The 21,545-nt window shown below is 43.0% G+C and overlaps 1 protein-coding gene across 6 annotated transcripts in view; it reads left to right on the top strand.

Annotated features, from left to right (window-relative positions):
* Window positions 1–16,030, top strand: part of MEGF11 (multiple EGF like domains 11) — a 389,675-nt gene extending 373,645 nt beyond the window's left edge. For 2 of the 6 annotated variants that reach the window (XM_063698633.1, XM_055362646.2), the window contains exons 22-26: window positions 1,412–1,478; window positions 2,085–2,186; window positions 5,067–5,123; window positions 12,263–12,469; window positions 13,104–16,030. In XM_063698633.1, the coding sequence (XP_063554703.1) occupies window positions 1,412–1,478; window positions 2,085–2,186; window positions 5,067–5,123; window positions 12,263–12,469; window positions 13,104–13,264 (594 nt within the window). In that variant the 3' untranslated portion in view covers window positions 13,265–16,030. Of the gene's footprint in view, window positions 1–1,411; window positions 1,479–2,084; window positions 2,187–5,066; window positions 5,124–5,329; window positions 5,931–12,262; window positions 12,470–13,103 lie in introns of those variants that run through there. The other 4 variants (XM_055362651.2, XM_055362661.2, XM_055362654.2 and 1 more) reach the window with 3 other exon arrangements.
* Window positions 16,031–21,545: the final 5,515 nt, after the last annotated feature.

The raw sequence follows: 21,545 nt of genomic DNA, 5'->3' as shown, positions 1-21,545 counted from the left end.
AGCCAATGTTCTGTGGACACTGAGTTCTGTAGGTCTTCATGGCAGGTGTGCACCCTTCTGGACAGGACCTTCCCTGACAGCTTCCAGCATAACCCTGGCTGTTGGCAAGATGTCCTCTTATAGTCACAGGCCCTTGGGCAAGGATGTCTCAGCACCTATGTGTAGATAATACATAGGGAGCTCCCTTAATGTGCCCGGACCCATACCAGGCAGAGTGGGAAACAAGAAGTGAGGAAGAACGGCCCCCAAGGACAGGTCTGAGAGGCTCATGCTGCATACCTCTGGACACCCACCTGTGCCTGTGCCCATAGACACAAAACAGTGGGGAGCGGGGCCATGGTGGGAGTGGGAATCTCAGGACTCCTAGCTTCCCATAATATCCATTCAGGGACAAAAGCATGGCTTTCACAGTCCACGGCTATGCCCTAGAGATCTAGGAGTCCTTTCTTCCCTGTCTGTCCCATGGAGAATGACCATCAGCCTACAGACCTGGTCCAGCAATAATAATATAGATACTATACAGCCTCAAGGGCAACCACTATCAAGCCAACACCCCATAGCCACTCTCAGCCTCCACCCTCTTTTGGTAAAGGGCTGGAATTACTGCAGAGTAGCCAACTTGGTGACCCTCTGGGTCACCTCAGCCCAGGGGCCCAGAGTGGCTCTCTGTGGTTAACCAGTCTAACAGATAGGGCATCTGCAGCAGAGGCAGGCAGCTGTGATGACATGGAAAGGACTCAGCTGGGAACTGAGACCTGAGTTCCAGACACAGCTTTGTCACTGACTCGTGTCTGTTCATGAGCAAGGCACGCCAAGTCAGGACTCAGGTCGCCATCTGTGAAATGAGGATAACCATCCTTGCCTCATATGAAGGGCAGCTGTGAAAATGCAGAGAATGTAAGGACTACAATATAAGCCTCAAGACACTCTGTTCTGAAGCTTTCCTTTGGTCGCAGGAAAAAGAAAATCTCACATTCAGCCCCAATCAGGATCAGGTGGCAGAGGTGACAGTGATATTGCAGGCAGCCTCAAGACTTCCCTCTGTGCTGGAGATGGCCTCATGTTGCAGCTGAGACATCACCAGAGGCCCCTCTCCTAAAGCTCAGCCCCACCCCCCAGCTAATCTGCTTCCTCTGTCACGGCCAGCTTGGCTCAAGCTACCCCCAGGAGGCCTGGGAACCCTACAACTTCAGCCCAACAGCTGGGGTGGGGTATGTTCTATTCCCACTGGCATCAACCACACCATGGTGGCCTGTCATGGAACACCTAGCTCACCCTTTCTCTCAACGGCCTAGGACCCAGGTGGGTCAGGATTATTACAGGGTGCGTGCACTGAAGCTACGCAAAGTGAAGACTGGGGAGGGGTACCTGGGGCACTAGATATTAACTGGCTCTCCTACTCTCCAAACAGCTCAGTAACAAGTCCCTTGACAGAGACACGGCAGGCTGGACCCCCTACAGCTATGTGAACGTGTTAGGTCAGTAGTGGTTTGAGTCTGGTCCCCACCATCATGTCCCACCCTATTCTTCTTCCATATTGAGAGGCACCCAGCTTGAAGGGACAGGGTTGAGTTCTGAACATGGTCTCCCCCAGGGAGAAATTTTGGCTCTCACAAGCAGATGAAGCCCAAGAATCCCTTTCCATTACTATATTAGGGCTAAGTCCCTGCTATGACCCAGGGACCATAAGGGAGAAAACCAGGGCCAGGGTGTAGGGATTCCAGATGGAAGCAAAAGACACACTCACCATCTGGATAGGAACCTCTGCTTGACCCAGGCCCTACCAAGGTGCTCCTTTCAAGGGCTTCTTCCCCCTGCCTCCTCCCTGGTGGAGGAGCACTAATTCCTGCAGAGGGAGGGAGGGAGGGAGGGAAGGAGAGGGGAAACAAGGCAGATGACCTTGGCTCTAACAGAGCACCTGGCCCCGCTGGCCCTAGCCCCTCTGGATGCTATACACAGAGGCCCCCAAGTCCTCCCAGCCTGCCTCACCCTGATCCTGGCCCACTTGTGTACTTCCTACCCCCTTCCCCTGCCATACCAGGGCCCTGGGAATAATGGCTCCTCCCTGTCATTCCTCTCACTAGACTCCCATTTCCAGATCAGTGCCCTGGAGGCCAGGTACCCGCCCGAGGACTTCTACATTGAACTTAGACACCTCAGCCGCCCCGCTGAGCCACACTCACCAGGTCAGACCCCAGCCCTACCCTCCACCCCATCATGCCAGACCAGACCCAGCACCTGCCCTAATCCCCATCCCTGCATCTTGACCCCCACCCTATGGTCCCAGAACTCTCCCTTTTAAGCCCTCTTCCCTCCCAACATGTCTACCTGCTCAATCCCCTATCTAAAGATGGAAACCTGTCTGGATCTTCCCCATCACCCATTCTGTTCCCATAGTGAACGGTGGATGCGAACAACGGGCTATTTAGGGTGGAGAAGATACAACAAAACTGCCCTCCCTACAGGCCACAAAATACAATCCTACACCTTTCAAAAATGACTTGGGGATGGCGACATCTTTGGGGTTCTCTGGGCCCTGTCGGAGTGGATAACAGGGAGTTAGCTCTCTGGCCAATAAAGTCCAATGTCTCCCAGAGACTCCAGAAACCCCAGTGGCCCAAGCCAAGCTTTCTCAAATCATAGGGTAGGGTTGTCAAACAGGGATCTGGAGAGGCTGGGGCAGGATGTATCAACCAACGTCATCTGTACTCATGTACTGAGTACAGCCTGGGCTGAAACCTGGTGGCTTGGGAGACACACACACAAGAGACTTGGAAAGTTAGCCCTGATTATGGGAACGTGTGGGTAGGAGTTACAGAAGGTATCATGGGAATAAGTGCAATGAATGAACAGAGAATGTGGCCTCCCTACAATGTGGCTCCTCTGGGGCACCCTGGGGCAGGGCCTTGGTATACCAGACAACTCTAGGCCTGACCTCAGGCTCTAGGTGGCTTCTAGAACTCTAAGGAAACTGAGCTGCTCTACCAATCCCTGCAGGTCCCTGGGTCCAGTAACACCAGGAAGGGTGAATGTTCTGAATTCATCTGCCCACTGAGCAGGCATGGGCTGCATGGACCCTGGGCCTATACTCAGGAGGCTGTGTTATTAGCTGTGGGTCCCCTGGACAGTATCTAGGGCATTTAATAACCCCACCAACTACAATCTCTCCCATTCCAGCATATACACACACACACAGCCCCACCACCACCACCCTGTATCTCTTCCTACAAGGGAGCATCCTCTGAACTAGGCCAGATTTCTCCCTGCTTTACAGATCTCACTCTTCAACTAGCGTAGCCAGAGCACCATGCGCTGGCATTTGTCTTACACCCAGGCAGGCTGCTGTCCAATGAGAGAGAATACTTGGAGAGATCTGGGCTCTAACTGTAACTCAGCTTCTCACTTGCTAGTGTGGTTTTGGACAAGCCACTGTTGCTCTTTGGGCCTGTTCCTTGTTCTGTAAAAAGGAAAAGTTAATACCCTAGCCAGCTTCCCTCAGGAAGGGCAAAGGAAGCCCTTGTCTGGCATAAAGTGCTGAACTAATGCCAGCATATAGGCAGTTGCAGGCATGATTCTGGAGGACACAGGTACCTATAAGCCTTTCAGAAAAAACAGCAAATTTGAGGCTGGGTACGGTGGCTCACGTCTGTAATCCCAGCACTTTGGGAGGCTGAGGCAGGCGGATCACGTGAGGTCAGGAGTTCAAGACCAGCCTGGCAACATGGTAAAACCCCATCTGTTAAAAATACAAAAAAATTAGCTGGGAGTGGTGGTGCATGCCTGTAGTCCCAGCTACTCAGGAGGTTGAGACAGGAGAATCGATTGAACCTGGAAGGTGGAGGTTGTAGTGAAGAGATTGCGCCACTGCACTCCAGCCTGGGTGACACAGCGAGACTCCATCTCAAAAAAAAGAAAAATAGCAAACTTGAAAGAAAAACTTGGGCCTGGTTCTGCCATATCTCTCAGTAATATGTGGAACGTAGGCAGACAGGAGTAGACTCTTTCAAATTCAACATGGTAACTCTACGTAGAGGAGCTATAGCAACAAGATGGTCTTCAGTGTCAGAAACTGGGAAGAGTCAAGGAGAGTCAGACTGTATTTTAGTAAGTACTTGCTGCAGGCCTTGCTTGGTGCTGTGTCCTCAGTTAAAAGCCAGAAGAAAAAATTGCTCTGACTTTGAGCCAGAGTCATTACTGTCCCAACCTAGAAATGCCAAACAATTTCTTTTCTGGGATCACCAGCAGCAAAGAACCCAAGCTTAGTCCCTGAAGCCTCTGGCTGAGGCTCAGGGCCATCATGCATTGTTGGAGCCTAGGAAAAAACTGACAGCCGAAAGGTAGAAAGAAATCCTTGGGGCTGAAAACACTGGTAATGCTTTTCAAAAACAATTCTACATTATGTGCAAATGGCACACCCCAAAAAATGAGTAACTAAGAGAACTGGCTATGGGAGGGAATGTCTGTACATCCTACAAAGATGACTAATCAAGAACCTCAGCCACCTGTCTCCCTCTTTCTCTCTGGCTACCCTCAGATAAGCCTTGGATCCAGGAGAGGACAGACAGGACCAGAGCTGAGAGGTGATAAATACTGTCTTCAAACCCATGCCAAATTCCAACAGAACTGTGATTTGTAATGTCATACAACTTTCCCTCAAGCCAAGAACTGGTTCTGCTTCATTCCTTATCCTATACCCTTGGAGCCTGGAGTTTCACCTGCAGGGAATGGCATCAGAACAGCCTTTTATTACTTCCTGAAAGACACTCCCCTAGGGTGAAGGTTAAAGGGAACGAGTGCTGAATATGCCGGGGGTCGGGGGTCGCTGTAGCTTATGAGCCTTTTAAGAATTCCTATAATCAAAACAATTTCAGATGGATTAAACCCAGAATCATTTATCAAAACAATTTCAGGTAGATTAAACCCCCAGAATCATTTTCTAGCAATAAACAACTATTTATTTTCTGGGTAGGGGAGAAGGGGGGGAAAAGCAAGAAAAAAAAGAACACAAGCAGTCTAAGTAAACCTCACCCCCATATTTTCTTTCCTTACATGTTATTTTTACACAGGTGCTTGTGGATTGGATAGACGTCAGAACACATACATTATGGACAAAGGCTTCAAAGGTAGAGTATCCAATCCTGCTGTCTTATTACAGAGGGCTTAGCAAGATAAAGAGTGCAGATCTGAAATGGCCAGGAATTCCACTTGAGAGAAACTGTGTGTGCCTGCCCCCGACAGAAGGTTAAAAGACCACAGGGCCTGGGGCTGTTGGGTAGCTGTGCCCAGGAGGAGCAATCGTAATAATAATGAATTCATCTTTCGATTTCAGTTGCACCTGCTTAGCAAATGCTTGTGGGTTTTTTATAGATGCCAACTAAATGTCTTCGGAAATGTAAAGCGTCATTATCCAACCAATTAGTACGAGTTAAATTGATTATAAAATCTGAAATAAAGTTGATCTACCTGCCCCAGAGGCCTCCTGTCGTTGCACTAGCAAGGAATGCCACCCTGCACCTGCTGGCTTTCTGGGGGCACAAGGAATGAAAATGATACACAGTGTTAATATTGTATGGCACTCCAACCTCAAGAGATCTCTGCCTCCAAGAGCAGAGAAGCCAAGACAAATCCCTAACACATGGGAACTGCAAGTTGCATCATCCCTCTGGGAAGTCTACAGGTGAAGCCAAAGATGAAAGGTCAGGTCCTGCCCTAGGTTTAAATGCCGGAATGTGTGAAATAGGGGGCTTTGGAACTCTGTCACTTGCCACTCTGTTGCTCATTAACTGTGACCTTAGACTGGACTGTGAGCTTTCCAAGGCTCAGTTTCCTCATCTGCAAGGTTGGGATAATTTTGCCTGTCCTATTGTCTAATGCCTGTCCTACTGTCTAACAAGGTTATCATGAGTAACCAATAAAATCACCGATGGGAAGTGTTTTTGCATACTGTAAAGGTGGTACTAATATAATGGGGCTATTCTTTTGTCTAGGAGGTCTATTTAAAACAGCTTAAGGCCGGGCACAGTGGCTCACACCTGTGATCTCAGCACTTTGAGAGGCCGAGGCAGGTGGATCACTTAAGGTCAGGAGTTCAAGACCAGCCTGGCCAACATGGCAAAACCCTGTCTCTACTAAACATACAAAAATTAGCTGGACATGGTGGCACACACCTGTAATCCCAGCTACTTGGGAGGCTGAGGCACAAGAATTGCTTGAAGCCGGGAGGCAAAGGTTGCAGTGAACCCAGATCACGCCACTGCACTCCAGCCTGGGCAACAGAACAAGACTCTGTCTCAAAAAAAAGCGCTTAAGCCAAACAGATATGACAGCAAAGGTCCCAAAGCATATCCTAAATCTAACAGTGTACCAGAATCACCTGGAAAGCTTATTAAAAATACAGATGTTCACACCCCATCTCCTCAAAACTCTGATGCAGATCTAGAGTGGGGCCCTGGAATCTGCATGTGTGAAGAGCACCCTCAGGGTATCCTTATGCAGCTTATTCCCCAAACACTGGTCTAGACTGACCCAGATGTCCCTGATTACTGTTCTAGTCTTTCAGACCTAGTTTTACATACACCAAGACACAACCATTCCCTAACCAAGAACAGCTAGTCGTCTACAGTCCTTTTGGGGAGATGATTAGATGTGGGGTGAGCTCAGGGTAGGGGGTGGTGGTAAGTACTGCATTCTGAACAAGACAGCGATAAGGCTGAGTCACTATCGGCCTTTGTTAGGATATACACAGCCCAAGAGAACTGTCTGAGGACAAAAGGTCATCCCCAGCCAGCCAACAGACATTACTCCCTTGGAAGCATTATTTTGGCAATTTTCTGTGTGTTTTGACTTAAACCATCCAAATGAGGAACAGTAGGTAAGGCTGAAAACAAAGAACAGTTCTATTTCGTGACTATGACCTGGCACCTCAGTTTCTTTCTCAAAAAGGTATAAGGATTGGGCAGAAAGATCTCTAAGGGCCTTTCTAGCTGAAGACCACGCATGACTCAAGCATCAATAAACTCAGGACCAGAAACCCCAATAACTGAACACACAACTTTCCTATGCACTGTGTTATCCTGTACATTCATTAGGGTGGTTACTTTCAGATTCGCAATCATACATGTAAAACAAAGCTCAGGAAAGCAGTGTCTCTGCCTCAGCATACATTTCATTACTATTGTGTAGAATCATGTATCTGACCTCTGAGTGCAGGAGAGGGCTCAGCAGGCAGCCAGCCAGATCTTATTTTACCACTCTGGCTACAATCATCCTTTAAAAAGAAAAGAGAGCTATGTAAGCAAATGTACCAGCAGGTGTTGGGGACCAATACATCAGAATAAGAGAACTGAAAAAGAAGAAAATATAATGTCACAGTTCAGAACTTTATAACAATACTTACCAAAACATGGAATAAATCCCACTAATTGGCTAATGCCCCCCGAAATAAACACTTAATAAGCTAGTCTGTAGCACAAATGAAACTAGTTCCTAAAACTACTGGGGCAACCCAAATCAGAACTACTAAGAATTAAGAGTCTCAGTGTTCTCTGAACTCAGTCGGAAAAAGCCCTAGCCTAGGAGTTAAGGAATGTGGGTTGTAGTCCTAGTTCTTGCTGTATGGTGCTGACCAGGTCACAGCACTGTTTTCTGGGTCTTGGTTTCTTCCACTATAAAACGATGGGGCTGTACTAGCAGCATCTCTAAGGCCCTTTCAAGCTCTGACATTCCAAAAGCCTTAGTCAATGCCTGCCCTTTCCCGTTACTTACTGAAGAACTCCACTCACTGTCATCCCGGAGGTTAAGGGAGACCACTTACACTGCTCAACACCCTTCTATTTCCCCTTCTCCCCCCAGCACAGTGATTCTGCAACAAACTGCCTCATGTTCAGTTCCTTGTCAGCCATTTCAAATTGCTATTCTCCATCGCCTTTATGATGCTGGAATCCTTGAGCCCACTGTTGCTGCCACTTTCCCCACCTGTGTGCTCGTTCCCATCTAACTTCCAAGTCTGTCTTTGCATAAACTTGGGCTCTTAGGTAGTTAGGAGCCCAATGACATCCTGAAGATTACTTTTTAAAGCCAGTGTTCTGACCCCAAGACCTCCTCCTCCTATCTCTCAATCAAGAGAAGGATGCTAATTTATGGCCCAGGAAGAGAAGAGGCAGTGTGGCCTTCTATTAATAGTAGCAAGCCAAGAAGCAAGAGATGGATATTCGGTGCCTGGGTTTTTCCCTGACAGTTAAGTTGGGCCTTAGTGGAGGTTAGCATGCACCTAGAAGCCAAGGTGGGCTCAGATCCCACACACAAGGTGGCCCTGGAAAGTCACTGCCTCTCTCTAGATTTGATGCTCCCTTTATAAAATGAAAATGTTTAGTTCATCTCAGAAGCCCCCTCTGTCTCTGATAGTGTATGACTATGTGGGGAGGCAGGAACCAGATGAGACCGAATGCCAGGGCATTACAGGACCAAGCCGCCAATCCTGATGCAAATGACAAGCCTTGGAGGAGTGACTCCCAGAGCTTGGGTAGCCTGGGTTGATGCTTCCTCTTTCTTTGCAAAATGCCCTGAAGGGCTGGGACTGGGACAGGGGTGGGGCTATGAAAGGATGAGGAAGTATCTAAGAGCAGCTGGTTATTCTTCCACTCAACCCTGCCCTCCCCTCTTGCAGGCAGGTGGATGACTCAGCTGGAGAACAAAGTGGCTTCCTGAGGTGGAGTTTCCAGCTTGCCCAGCCCTTCCCCATTCTCCAGTCCCAGTAGAGATGGGGTATGGATGAGTCCATAATTCAACACCCTTTTCTCACCACCCAGCCAACACACACATGCACTGCTCCATCCTCTGCCCCTATATGGAAGATACTTCCCCCTGAGCTTAGCCCCTCCCCACAAACATCAACTTCTCTTTTATCCATTTAGGATCATCCCCTGCTCCAGAGCCAACAATTGATTCCCCAAAACTTTAAAGTAGCCCCGACTTTTCTGGTGAAAATGAGAAGAGGCACTATCAACTGGCCGAGGTTCTTTTAGGCATTGAACTTCAAGGCTCTCCTACTGCCCTAACTCAGTCATGGGATATCCACAAAAAACTTAAGAGCTTAGCCTTTTTCTCTCAGCTGGGCTTAGCCCCATAGATGAAAGACATTCCTTGTTAAGGGTAAGGTGGAGCTGCTGCAGATACAGTTTGCCTTTAGAGATATGGACAGGAGCCCTGGATAACAAGACATGTAGTGAGGGAAAACATCTTGATTGGTATCAAGAGAAGACAGGGGTTGAGTCCTGACTAAACTATTTACTAACATTAGGAATTATATTAGCAAATTTTCTGAGCTTCAGATTCCTCATTCTAAAGTAGAAAAAACAGTCCTTTCTGCCCAGCCCTATTCACGATGTAACAAGTTTCAAATGACCTAATTGGAATGAAGACTATACGTGCTACATAAAGTGGTTATTCCTCACATGTTAGAAAATATGCAGTTGAGGCAGCTGCAATAGCTTTTCTTTAAATACTACTAGTCCTCAGCTTCCAAACCAGAAGCTCTGTGCCTTACTGCCTTACTCCTTGACTGGTGAGTTCAGAGTAAGGTGGCGCCGCTGCAGATACAGTTTGCCTTTAGAGATAAGGACAGGAGCACTGGATAACAAGACACGTAGTGAGGGAAAACATCTTGATTGGTATCAACTAAGAGACGATAGGGGTTCAACTACTTACTAACATTAGGAATTATACTAGCAAATTTTCTGAGCTTCAGATTCCTCATTCTGAAGTAGTAATAGTCCTTTCTGCCCAGCCCTATTCATTATGTAACAAGTTTCAAATGACCTAATTGGAATGAAGACTATAATTGCTACACAAAGTGGTTATTCATCACGTTAGAAAATATGCAGTTGAGGCAGCTGCAATAGCCTTTCTTTAAATACTACTAGTCCTCAGCTTCCAAACCAGAAGCTCTGTGCCTTATTGCCTTACTCCTTGGCTGGTGAGTTCAGAGAACCCAAAGTGGGACAGATGGGCCATGCTGGGGTTCTTGGACTTACCACCACTTCCTTGTACTAAAAAACTAAGTACCCTCTAAGGGGCAAATTTATGTGGCTTGGGCAGGTCACAGTCAAGGGTCCAAGCAGCTATGTAGAAATGAAGTCGCCTGTGCACATGGGGTCTCCATACACAGATGTACCATCCTTGTCGACATATAATAAAAATAAATATGAAGTTGGTAGGTGTCTCAAATAAGTAACTTAGTGAAATCAGGGCAGTAGTGCAGCATTTGAAATAAAAGTCAACCAGCATCTGGGCCTATCTGGCCTCCCTTTAGGCCTTGCTGGTGCTAGCTGAGATCGTTCAGTGTCTCGCAAGGATGTTTTCTCCTTCTCTCTAGAGTCATATGCTAAAGAGGCCACAATCTTAAGACGTGACTAAAGCCAACATCCCTCTCTACTTCTGGGCTAAATTGTGATGGAAAATGTTGAGCCTGGTTCTACAGAGTTTGCTCTGCTACTGATAAGCAGTGTGATCCTGAGGAAGTCAATTTCCACTCTAAATCTCATAAGCAATGACTTCCTCAATAAGCAATGAGAGGAGGAGAGAGATAATTATTGCTCTACCTATACCACAGAGTGTTGTGTGAACACTTGAACGAACTAATGGCTGAACATATTTTTGTACAAGATTGAGGAAATACTATCTGCTGAAACAAACATCAACAGAATGGACACCTACTTTAACAGAAAAGTAAATCCTCTTCCAACCAGTTGCCTTTTATGGGAGATAAGACTACTTGTGGTGGCACACATCTAGCTACTTCAGCCATATGGAGTGTTCTGCTTTCAGGGTCCCAAGGTACATCTAAGTCATCCATTGAGTTACATTATCACTTTCACTTTTTACCATTTTCATTACTCTCACAAATTGGAGACAGCATAAATAGCAGCCCAAAATGTAAACTGTGGTAGTTCTAGTGACAGATCATCCAAGAATTTCACCATCTGCTACCTTTCACAGAAATTTAGTGCTGAGACGCCTTTTAGATCACTTCTATCAACTCAAGCAGCTCAGTGCTTGTGTCTAGATCCCTTGTCTAGCAGAGCCTCACAGAAGAAGGTCTGAGCTGCTAGATTAGAGTTTACTGCTCTTTCCAGGCAAATCCTGCCTTGCCTGGGACTATCTGCAGGAGGCAGTGATCTTCCCCAAACGGAGAATGGTACAGAGGCTGAAAGAGGGAATCCCCTTTCCTTCCGTAACTCCCAGTCACTAAAGAACCCATCTTCCTCCAGTGAAGCTACAGTACCTCATTTCATATTTGGAAACCAGCCTGCACCCTTTTGTACTCTGAAGTCTTGGGGATGGTACAACTATACAACTGAGAGGTGGCAGGAAAGGAAGCATGAGCTCTAGTATCAGAAAGATACTGCTGAAATAGGTTTCAGTTAGCATTGACAAGAACGGGGGGTAAGCAACCCAAGAACACGTTACAGGCTTGCTAGAAAACAGAAACTTTCCAAAGGCTAGCTTAAGACTGACGTGCTTTTTACACCTCAATTACACTTCAGTCTACCCTATTCTGATGAGCTCCTGGAGGGCAGGGATACTGCTAAGAGTCTGCCACTTATAGGCTGTCAAATTGCTGACATCTGTGCTAAAACATGCATGCCTACTTCTTCTGAACCTAAGCTTCTCAGTCATTGAAAACAATTCAAGTCAGGTGTGGTGGCACATACCGATAATACCAGCTACTCAGGAGGCTGAGGCGGGAGAATCACTTAAGCCCAGGAGTTTGAGACAAGCCAAGGCAACATCTCAAAAAAGAAGAATTCACAAGAATATCATCACAGAAAATGCACAGGCCAAGGAGTCCAAAGGCATGGATTTAAGTCTTGGCACTGCCATTCACTAGCTGTGTGACTTTAGCTAAGTCACTTCATATCTCTGAGCCTTCATCTCATAAAATGCAACTATCAGCAACCCTTGCAGGAATTTACAAAAATTAAATACATGTCAAAGCATATTATGCATATCTTGAATTAATACCCAACTACTAAAAACAAAAATGTTCCTATCCTCCAAAAACATAAGTTTCTTTGGAAAAAGAACTCTGCCTACCTGGGAGAGCACTTCTCAGCACATTTAATAAGTAAATAAATCTTGGATTATCCTGGCTTTTCCAACCCTAGGATCCTGAAGGCACATAAACTCAACTGCAGTCTGCTTCTGATATTAACATGAAGACTTGTATTCTTGCTTGTCCTAAGAAATGTCTCTTGCCTTGCAGATTACATGAAAGAATCCGTGTGCAGTTCTAGTACTTGTTCCTTGAATAGCAGTGAAAACCCTTACGCCACAATTAAGGACCCACCCATCCTCACCTGCAAGCTTCCAGAAAGCAGCTATGTAGAAATGAAGTCGCCTGTGCACATGGGGTCTCCGTACACAGATGTGCCATCCTTGTCGACATCTAATAAAAATATATATGAAGTTGGTAGGTGTCTCAAATAAGTAACTTAGTGAAATCAGGGCAATAGTGCAGCATTTGAAGTAAAAGCAAGCCCTCTCCACTCACCCCACCTTGACCACACATCCTTCTTTTGTTGCTTTCAAAGGCATCTCTAAGGTGAACTGTCTTTCCTAGGACTACCCTCCTAGCTAATGCAGGAAGTCAAATTATTGTACCAACTCTGCTTTAAAAAACACCAGGACTAATATGAAACAAATACTAGGGGTGGGAAATGGGCACATGCATGTGCACGCACACACACACACACAACTGATTGTTGATACAAATCTCATTTTAAAAAAGAAAGCAATCAGAGACATTGACAAGTCTCTAAATCACCTTCTACCTTCTCCCAGTTTATGTCCCTGGGCTCACTGGTAAGACTCCTACCTCTAGGATATTTTAAATCCTTTGGTGTTGACGAGAGGCTTGGATGTTGACAGCACATTCACTTAGTTTTCCATCTCCTGAGCAAGCCTCAGTCCTAACCCTCATGTATTTGTCATAGATTTATAAATCCCTGGCTCCTTTCCCCAAGTTAAGTAGAACTCTCTTCCTCTCCAACAAGGCAACCAAAGCTAATCTGTTCTCTGAACTCATTTTTCACTATATTTCTTAGAGCCCACAGTCAGTGTGGTCCAAGAAGGTTGCGGTCATAACTCCAGCTATATCCAGAATGCATACGACCTACCTAGGAACAGCCATATTCCTGGTCATTATGACCTCCTCCCAGTAAGACAGAGCCCTGCCAATGGGCCGTCCCAGGACAAGCAATCTTAAGAGGGATAAGCTTCTCTCTTGCAGTGTGTTCTACTGAATATTCTGACTCTGAAAGAAGACAGTCCCTTGACTTGAAGTAATGGTACAGACTGGCTCCAGCTGCATGTTAGTTATTACGTTCACCTGGAACTAAAGAAGAGCGTCCAGGTGGGACTGGGATAATTGTTCAAGGAATTGTGTTCTCAAAGGCAAATCCTATCTCCCACTCAGCCCCAAATGCCCTGGATTATATGATTTTTAAAACATTTTAAGATACAGCTACTCATCAACATCAGCTAAATATAGCTGATATATATATATATTTATCTGAAACGTGATATTTTAAAAACATGTAGGTTTAACAAACCTTCCTAGGACAAAAAGGAGACTGGGGAGGGAAGAGGATTACTTTAAAGCACCTGAAACGTATATGTACTTTTGGTTGCTGTTACCATCAACATCTGTTTTATTACCGAAGACAATTAGTACACAGACATGAAGTGTTCTTAAACAGAACAGTCTTAAAATGTCTGTACATATCTGTCTGGTCCATCAAATTACAACAGCCAAGATTACAGAATGTATATAGTCTAATGCTGACAACTTCTATTTTAAAAAACAAGACTTTACTTTCTTCTGCCCCCTAAGTGATAGATTTAAACACACAGAGACACACACACACGTTTCCAAAGTGCAGCAGTGTCTCTTTCAGTCTACAATAAGATTCCTAGGGCAGCTTTATCAAATTTTGCCAATTCAAAGTTCAAGGACATTACAAGTTAGTCCTGGCTTTGTCATATCTACTTAGTCCATCCAACACCTGAATCATTCCATGTAAAACAGAGCTCTAAGATGATCCTTTAAGCAAGCAGTCATAGACTGGTCGGGATTAAGTATCCCTAAAGACGGCTAGTTGGCCTCCTCATTTTATTTGGTCAGCATCCCTTGACTCGAAAGAGTACTTGCTTTCAAGTTCTTCATAAATCTTGAGACTGACATAGTATGAAACCTAAAAGTATACAGGAAATTGGACAAATGTGGATACAGCAAGTTTACACTGCTTAAAGTACATTATGCTTTTTGATGGAACTAAATGATCAAAAAAAGAATGGACTGTAACCAGTTGCTGTAACGTGATGTAAAAATGTTACTGTAAACAGCATGAGTATATGAAGTCCTTCCACCTTCTATCTTAAAACTACTACTTACTGAGCTAGCCCAATATGCATTACAATGAGCTAATGCTCCAGATCCCAGTATTCAGATGTGTCTATACCTTCCACTATGAACATAGATAAACTGAGGCACAGATAAGTCCAAATGAAATGAAATCAACTCCCAAGCCCTAAAGAGAACCTTCTCTCAAGAATTAAAAACAAAAAGGGCAAACCTAGGAAGCCAGCGGCTACTCCTGTACCACTCTATTCACTGGTACAGTCCAGCCAGTAAAAAACACTTCCAAAAAGATACACAGAAGAGGAACTAAATGACTGCAAAGCTGGAATACTGCTACAGGAAGTATGAGAGTTCTGAAACCCTTGATAGAAATTGGAAGCCTGCCATGGAACACAATACTTTGGGCAATAATCAGAAAAAGCAAAAAAATAAATAAATGAGTACATCTCCCCTTCCCACTTCACTCAAGGCATAAGCAGATTTTACTGTTAGAGGAAAATATGTAATACTTACATGAATGCTGCATGTGTGCATGGGAGCAACTGATTAGCAATAGTAAATTTACTTTCCAAAAAAGCCTTATTAAAATATAAATATTAGAAAATTACTTTGGAGACCCAAGTAAATATTTCTCATACATATGTAGAAAGAAATATAGGTAAGCAGCTTACCTCAGTATTTCAGGGCAGCAAGTGTTTGTGAAGCAAGGATGAGCAGCATGAAGATGTCAGATCAGCAAGGAGAAACTTCAACTCAATCCCAGGTTTTCTCTTCTTCCCTTATCCTGCATGTACAATAACTGCTGCCTGGCAAACTGCAAACAAGCAGCATCACTCAAGTTTGAAGTTTCGCCCCTTTTGTCAACTATCCTCTGGGCAAAGGTATTCAGCAAGAGGTGGAATGGCTAGGCACTGAATCAAGAGATTTCAGTGTTACTCTGGTCAAGTTAGTTGCCCTCTCTGGGCTCCCTTTTTTTCTATGCATAAAAAGGGGAGAAGCAGAGAGTGGGAAGACAGCTCTACTAACCCTTCAGCTCTAGCATTCCATGACTTTTTAAGGAAATGTAATACAAGTCAAACCAGGCAATACAGAGGAGAAGGGAAAGGCAGAGGGTGTGATTATGGTGACAACAGCTGCCTTCCCCTATCGAACAGTTATCAGTAAAAGACATTTCAATCTTACAAAGCAACTGTTAGAAACTTCTGTCTAACACCATCACAAATAGGTTCATGGTCAGCCTAAACATGTATACTGTGCATTTTATGGGTGACTTTGAAAGATCTGTTCAATTATTTTTCAGAAACTAAATTTTCAAAAAATTAATATGTGTACAATTAAAATGAATGAAAGAAAAACCATTATTGTACAGAGGTATTAATGAGACTATAAAATGGCAATACTTTTTTAAATCACAGATTTGTAATATATGTTCACTGTGCAGAGGGATTGTACCTTGTACAAAATAAAACAAATTTCTCAAACTAATTTAACAAGAATGCCTACTGTTGTGTTGCAAATGGAAAACGTGCTTATAATCTACACCTTAAGTTTAAGGGTAGAACTAACCTACATCCTGCTTGGGCACTTTAAACACTTGGAAGAATGAAAATTATTCTAGTAGATGTTTGAAAATAAGTGAAAAACTTGTATCAAATTTTTGATAGAGGAGTCTCTTTCTTTAAAGTAATAAATGTGAGCACCATATTTTTATTCATGTTCAAAACTTATTTAAAAATCTCGGGGCCGGGCATGGTGGCTCACACCTGTAATCCCAGCACTTTGGGAGGCCGAGGCAGGCAGATCACGAGGTCAGGAGATCAAGACCATCCTGGCTAACATAGCAAAACCCCGTCTCTACTAAAAAAACAAACAAAAAATTAGCCAGGCCTGGTGGCGGGTGCCTGTAGTCCCAGCTACTCAGGAGGCTGAGGCAGGAGAATGGCGTGAACCTGGGAGGTGGAGCTTGCAGTGAGCCGAGATCGCACCACTGCACTCCAGCCTGGGTGACAGAGCGAGACTCCGTCTCAAAAAAAAAAAAAAAAAAAATCTCATATACATTCAGTATACTAAAATTAGAGGGTTTCTCAGCTTTCACAAATATTTGGACTCCAAGACAACTACTACAGTTTGTGCTCAGCTCCAGAGGCACAAAGGTATTTATATGGAATGAATAAGGGCCAGTGTAAGGGCCACTTCATTTCTATAATGCAATGAATAGCTTTCCACTAGTAGAAGTTATCATCCAGTATAGTTACTATGGGTATATCTGTTTTATAAACTTTAAAGACATAAACTTGTGATCAAACTGGTAAAGAAGCAACAGGATTAATTTTGTAATAAAATACAGATGCTAAAATATGGCTTACTGAGTTCATTCAAATAAGTTTAAAATTCCTCCTTCATAGTTCCAAAGGTTTGTATATAATCCTCATATGTACATAACCCTCACATTCTGAAGACCCATTCAGAAGAAATTACTAATAGGTAATTCTCAAGAGCTATGAGTTGACATCTCAGTTAAAGACAAAACATAATCAAAGAGTTTTAAGACTAAAAAAGATATTTACTGACAGTAGTGTAAGATTATGCATTACAAGTCTCAGAATATTACTCAATACTATGAATGATAGCTAATGGCCAATTGCTGCAAGTTGTGCACTCAAGAATGACACATTAGCCATTCATTTAACCAGAGGGAAGACAGAAGAGGCCCATTTAATCAATATGCAGCAACAGGAGATGGAAACTCTTTCTATGAAGAGATAGATACATAGGGGGGTTCATTGTACTTTTATACTTTTGTATAATAATTATATATAAGTATATATTTATATAATTGTAATATATAATTCTGTATAATTTTTAATAAAAAACTTTAAAATTTAAATAGTAATTCTCATAGCTCCCCAGGCTACACCAGAATGAACCCTAAGACTAGCCCTCTCACTCTTTTTAGATGGCCCTCCCTAATTGTCCTGACATGGAATTGTCAAGGGGAGGGGGAGACAGATACTATGAATGTAAATACAGATTGAGTATCCAAAATGCTTGGGACCAGAAGTGTTTCAAATTCGGGATTTTTTCAAATTTTGGAATATCTGCATATACATAATGAGCTATCTTTGGGATGGGACCCAAGTTTAAACATGCAATGCATTTTACATTTCATATATACCTTGTACACATAGCCTAAAGGTAATTTTATACAATATTTTTAATAATTTTGTGCATGAAATAAAGTTTGTGTGTATGGAACCATCAGAAAGCAAAGGTGTCACTGTCTCAGCCACCCATGTGGACAATCTGTGGTGGTTTGCAACACCATCATTCGTGACTGTGACTTTCTATGCTACCAATAAGCAATTCATTTTCTTACACTTATTCACACATTCACACTAGTATTTTAAAAATATGATGTATCATTAATATAGTGAAAAAGAATGTGTTCAGGGTAACTAAGCAGCACAGTAGCATCACCAGAGTATCTGTACCAGCAGTTAACCACCACCGACAGCTGGCTTTCAGTCTCCACCTACGATGCTGTTTTGATTGAAAGGTTACTGTACACCTCTGCGGGAACACTGAATAAACTGTGTGGCGTGCCTGCATTTTGACTGTGACCTGTCACCTGAGGTCAGGTGTGAAATTTTCCATTTGTGACATCATGTTAGTGCTCACGTTTCCAATTTTAGAGCATTTTTGAATTTTTGGATTAGGGATGCTCAATCTGTATGAAAAAAGCACGTTCCCTGCCCTTGTGGATCTTACAATGTAGTGATTACCAAAGGGGAGAGATAAATGGAGAGCCCTGGTGATTAGTGGGGTGCTGATTATGTTATTTTCTTCCCTGGGCTTGCAAAGCTAGAAAGACTAAACAATGCTCTAATCCAAACCCACAGAAAGTGGAAGCTCTGGTCTTTAGCTTCAGTTGTCAGATTCCCTCCTCATTCCACCTTCTGCTTCCCAAGCCACTGTCCAGCCTAGCAGATGGCCCTCCAGATCCTTGGGTAAGAGAAAGCACGGGGACTGTACAAAGTACCGTCCTGTTATTTAGGCATCCACTCTAATGTAAACCAAAACTAGTAACTGAGGACCCCAACTGCCTCCTCCAGAATTGGTTTCACATCAAAGATAGCCTATGGAAAGTGTTGCTTCTTGGGGCTTCCCAGACTGTCCCGTCTCAGGCATGATCTTCTTCTACAGTATTCTTCGGCCCATATGATGAAAGACTGGCACAGAGGCTAGTACAATGGTCAGCAACTTCTTAAAAGATATGACAAGGAACGGTACCACTTCCCTAGAAATACCTGAGAAAATGGTATGCTGAGAGATTAGAGGTTGTCAACAGGGGGACAGGTGCTAAAAACAGTACATTATTCATTGGGATGAGAGTTAAAAAGGTCTGAGATTTTGTGGTTTGGAGCAAGGTTAAGTTCCACTGACTCAAACATAGTAAAGGAATCCTGTTGGCTGCTAATTCTCACTACCATCACTGGTACTGGTAACATAGTTAGCCAATATACATAACATTTTGTGCTCACACCTGCGTCAGGAACTATCCTATAATTAATAAATGTCAAAGAATTGAATTTAAATAATGTTTTGACTATTAATAATTAGATCACTAGATCAACAACCCCAAAATACCATGTATATCATGTACATGCACACATAAACCTGTACACTTGGATTTAATCACTGGTTCTACTGGATAGCTAGCCTGTGGATTGATCTACCTTCTTGTAGATTCCTATTAAAGAAATAATTTTTTAAAAATTAAACACAAAATGTTTTTAAAAGTTCTCTCCCAGACATGAGTATATTTTAAAGTACATATTAAAAGCCAGCAGTTTTTTTTTTAACAGCAAAAGCCATAAAACAAGCAGTTCTCAATTTACAGTTAACATAGCAGCCCATCAAGTGCTCCTCTCCCTTAGCATATATGGTACTTTGATGCATATTGTTGATATTGACAGTCATTTTGCAAATAAATGTTCTGAAAGCTTTCATCTTATTTAAAGGAGTAAACATGGAAATAAAGGCACCATTTTAATCAGGTTATTGTGATAAGACCAAAAACATTCCACAAAGTGTATACCTCATTTTGACTTCTCTATTAAATTTAAACTTGAGTTAAAATGTTAATAATTTGGCTTTAATTGAAGAGAGAGTTCATTCAGAGAATTACAGAGTTCGAATTGGGATGAATCCCCCAGAATTTATTTAATCTGGTACCCTCATTAATTGGAAGAATGTGAGGCTCAAAAATGAAATGACCACAAGAGCCATGACTAGAATCTCTTCGTTACTCAGTCCAGTGCTCTATCATACCAGCTACTTTCACTCTTCTAACCCACAGCTTACCGTATTTTCTAATACATGCTAGTATATTGCCTAGTACACAACATCCTTTCAAATATTCTTTCTTTATTCTCCAATTCACTTTTCAGGAGAATAGATAACCTCAATCATATTGATTCTCAGCCTAATGGTCTCCCTTACATAAATTATAATGACATTAGCATTTTGTATCACTTTATTGTTACCATCAACCTCCTACAGTTTGGGGGAACCCAATCATTCTTTAAAACATTAGAATGACAACTCCAGTTTATCTGGCATATTGTATAGGTGAGTGGGAAAGACCTGTCAAATCCCAGAAAGGGGCGTGGCACCAGCACCACCCAACCAGAAGAAAAATCTCTCTTTGGTGCTAGTGTCATAGCTCCCTATCTGTTCCGCTAACCCATTAAATGATGTGGTGGAAGAGGATTCTTTCACAATCTTTGTTCATTTTTTTACAGAGCAAATGGAAGTCATACATAACCTTTTACAAAATTCATTTTTTGTTTTAATTTTTTTCCAGGTATGTGATATTTGTGAGACATCAGAAAATCAATTTATATTTTTTTCCTCTGTTAAACAAACCAAGCCCCCCAAATTGAAAGCTGACAGGTTAGAATAAGTTCTTAAATATCCACCCAGCCTTTGAATTCTTTTGCTTCTAGTGTTGGCCAAAACTGACTAAATAGTACAGCTTCTTCTCTAAGGTAGATGGAAGAGATTATCACAACAGCTCAACCCACTAAAAGCATTTGTATTTTATAAATACAAGTCAGCAAAGACAAAAATTAAGATATTCATTTTCTCAATGATCAAAGAAATGTGACCAGCTCTGATGGGCAACCCAAACTCAAGAAGTCTAACTTTTCTGCAGAACCCTTCAGAACTTAAAAGATCACTGATGTAAGGTCACTAGCTGGCACCTCTTCTTATAATTACAATTTAACATATTCAATGCAATGGGCAATAACTTACCCTTACATAATGACAACTACTATTAAAGAGAAATCATGGCATTTGGGAACAATGACATAAGATTAAATCAAGGCACCATGGCTAACTATTCAGGAGACTATATAACAGGTTAAAAAAAAATTCAAGGCCAGGCACGGTGGCTCACGACTTTAATCCCAGCACTTTGGGAGGCTGAGGCGGGTGTATCACGAGGTCAGGAGATCGAGACCACCCTGGCTAACATGGTGAAACCCCCGTCTCTACTAAAAATACAAAAAAATTAGCCAGTTGTGGTGGCTGGCGCCTGTAATCCCAGCTACTCGGGAGGCTGAGGCAGGAGAATGGCATGAACCCTGGAGGTGGAACTTGCAGTGAGCGGAGATGGCGCCACTGTACTCCAGCCTGGGCAACAGAGCAAGACTCCGTCTCAAAAAAAAAAAAAAAAATTCAAAGTTAAAACAACTGAAAATCAAGGTCAAGTAGCAAAATACTTCTAAACTGCCTTAAGACCTGAACTGTCATAATATTTAAAAATTTATCGTTTCTTCCTTGAGACAGTTTGTCTCCTAAGATACTACTCAGAATAAAGACACCTGTTGAAACGCAATCAAAGTCATTTTCTAATACCTAATATTTCCTGGAATTCTCCCAAGATCCAACCATACTCAAAACAACATTTAAGTCTACACTTGGGTAAAAATTCTAAGTTTACTTTATTCATTTTCAATTCATTATTTAGTTTTTCTCTTTTCTCCTTACCTTGTAAAAAATCTACCACCAACTTTCAATAAAATAGAGATGGATTCTTTTCCTGGGTCTGGTGACACTG

Source organism: Gorilla gorilla, chromosome 16 (assembly GCF_029281585.2).
Source record: "Gorilla gorilla gorilla isolate KB3781 chromosome 16, NHGRI_mGorGor1-v2.1_pri, whole genome shotgun sequence".
In the NCBI taxonomy this organism is placed as follows: domain Eukaryota; kingdom Metazoa; phylum Chordata; class Mammalia; order Primates; family Hominidae; genus Gorilla; species Gorilla gorilla.
This window is presented reverse-complemented; position numbering and strand designations above follow the sequence as displayed.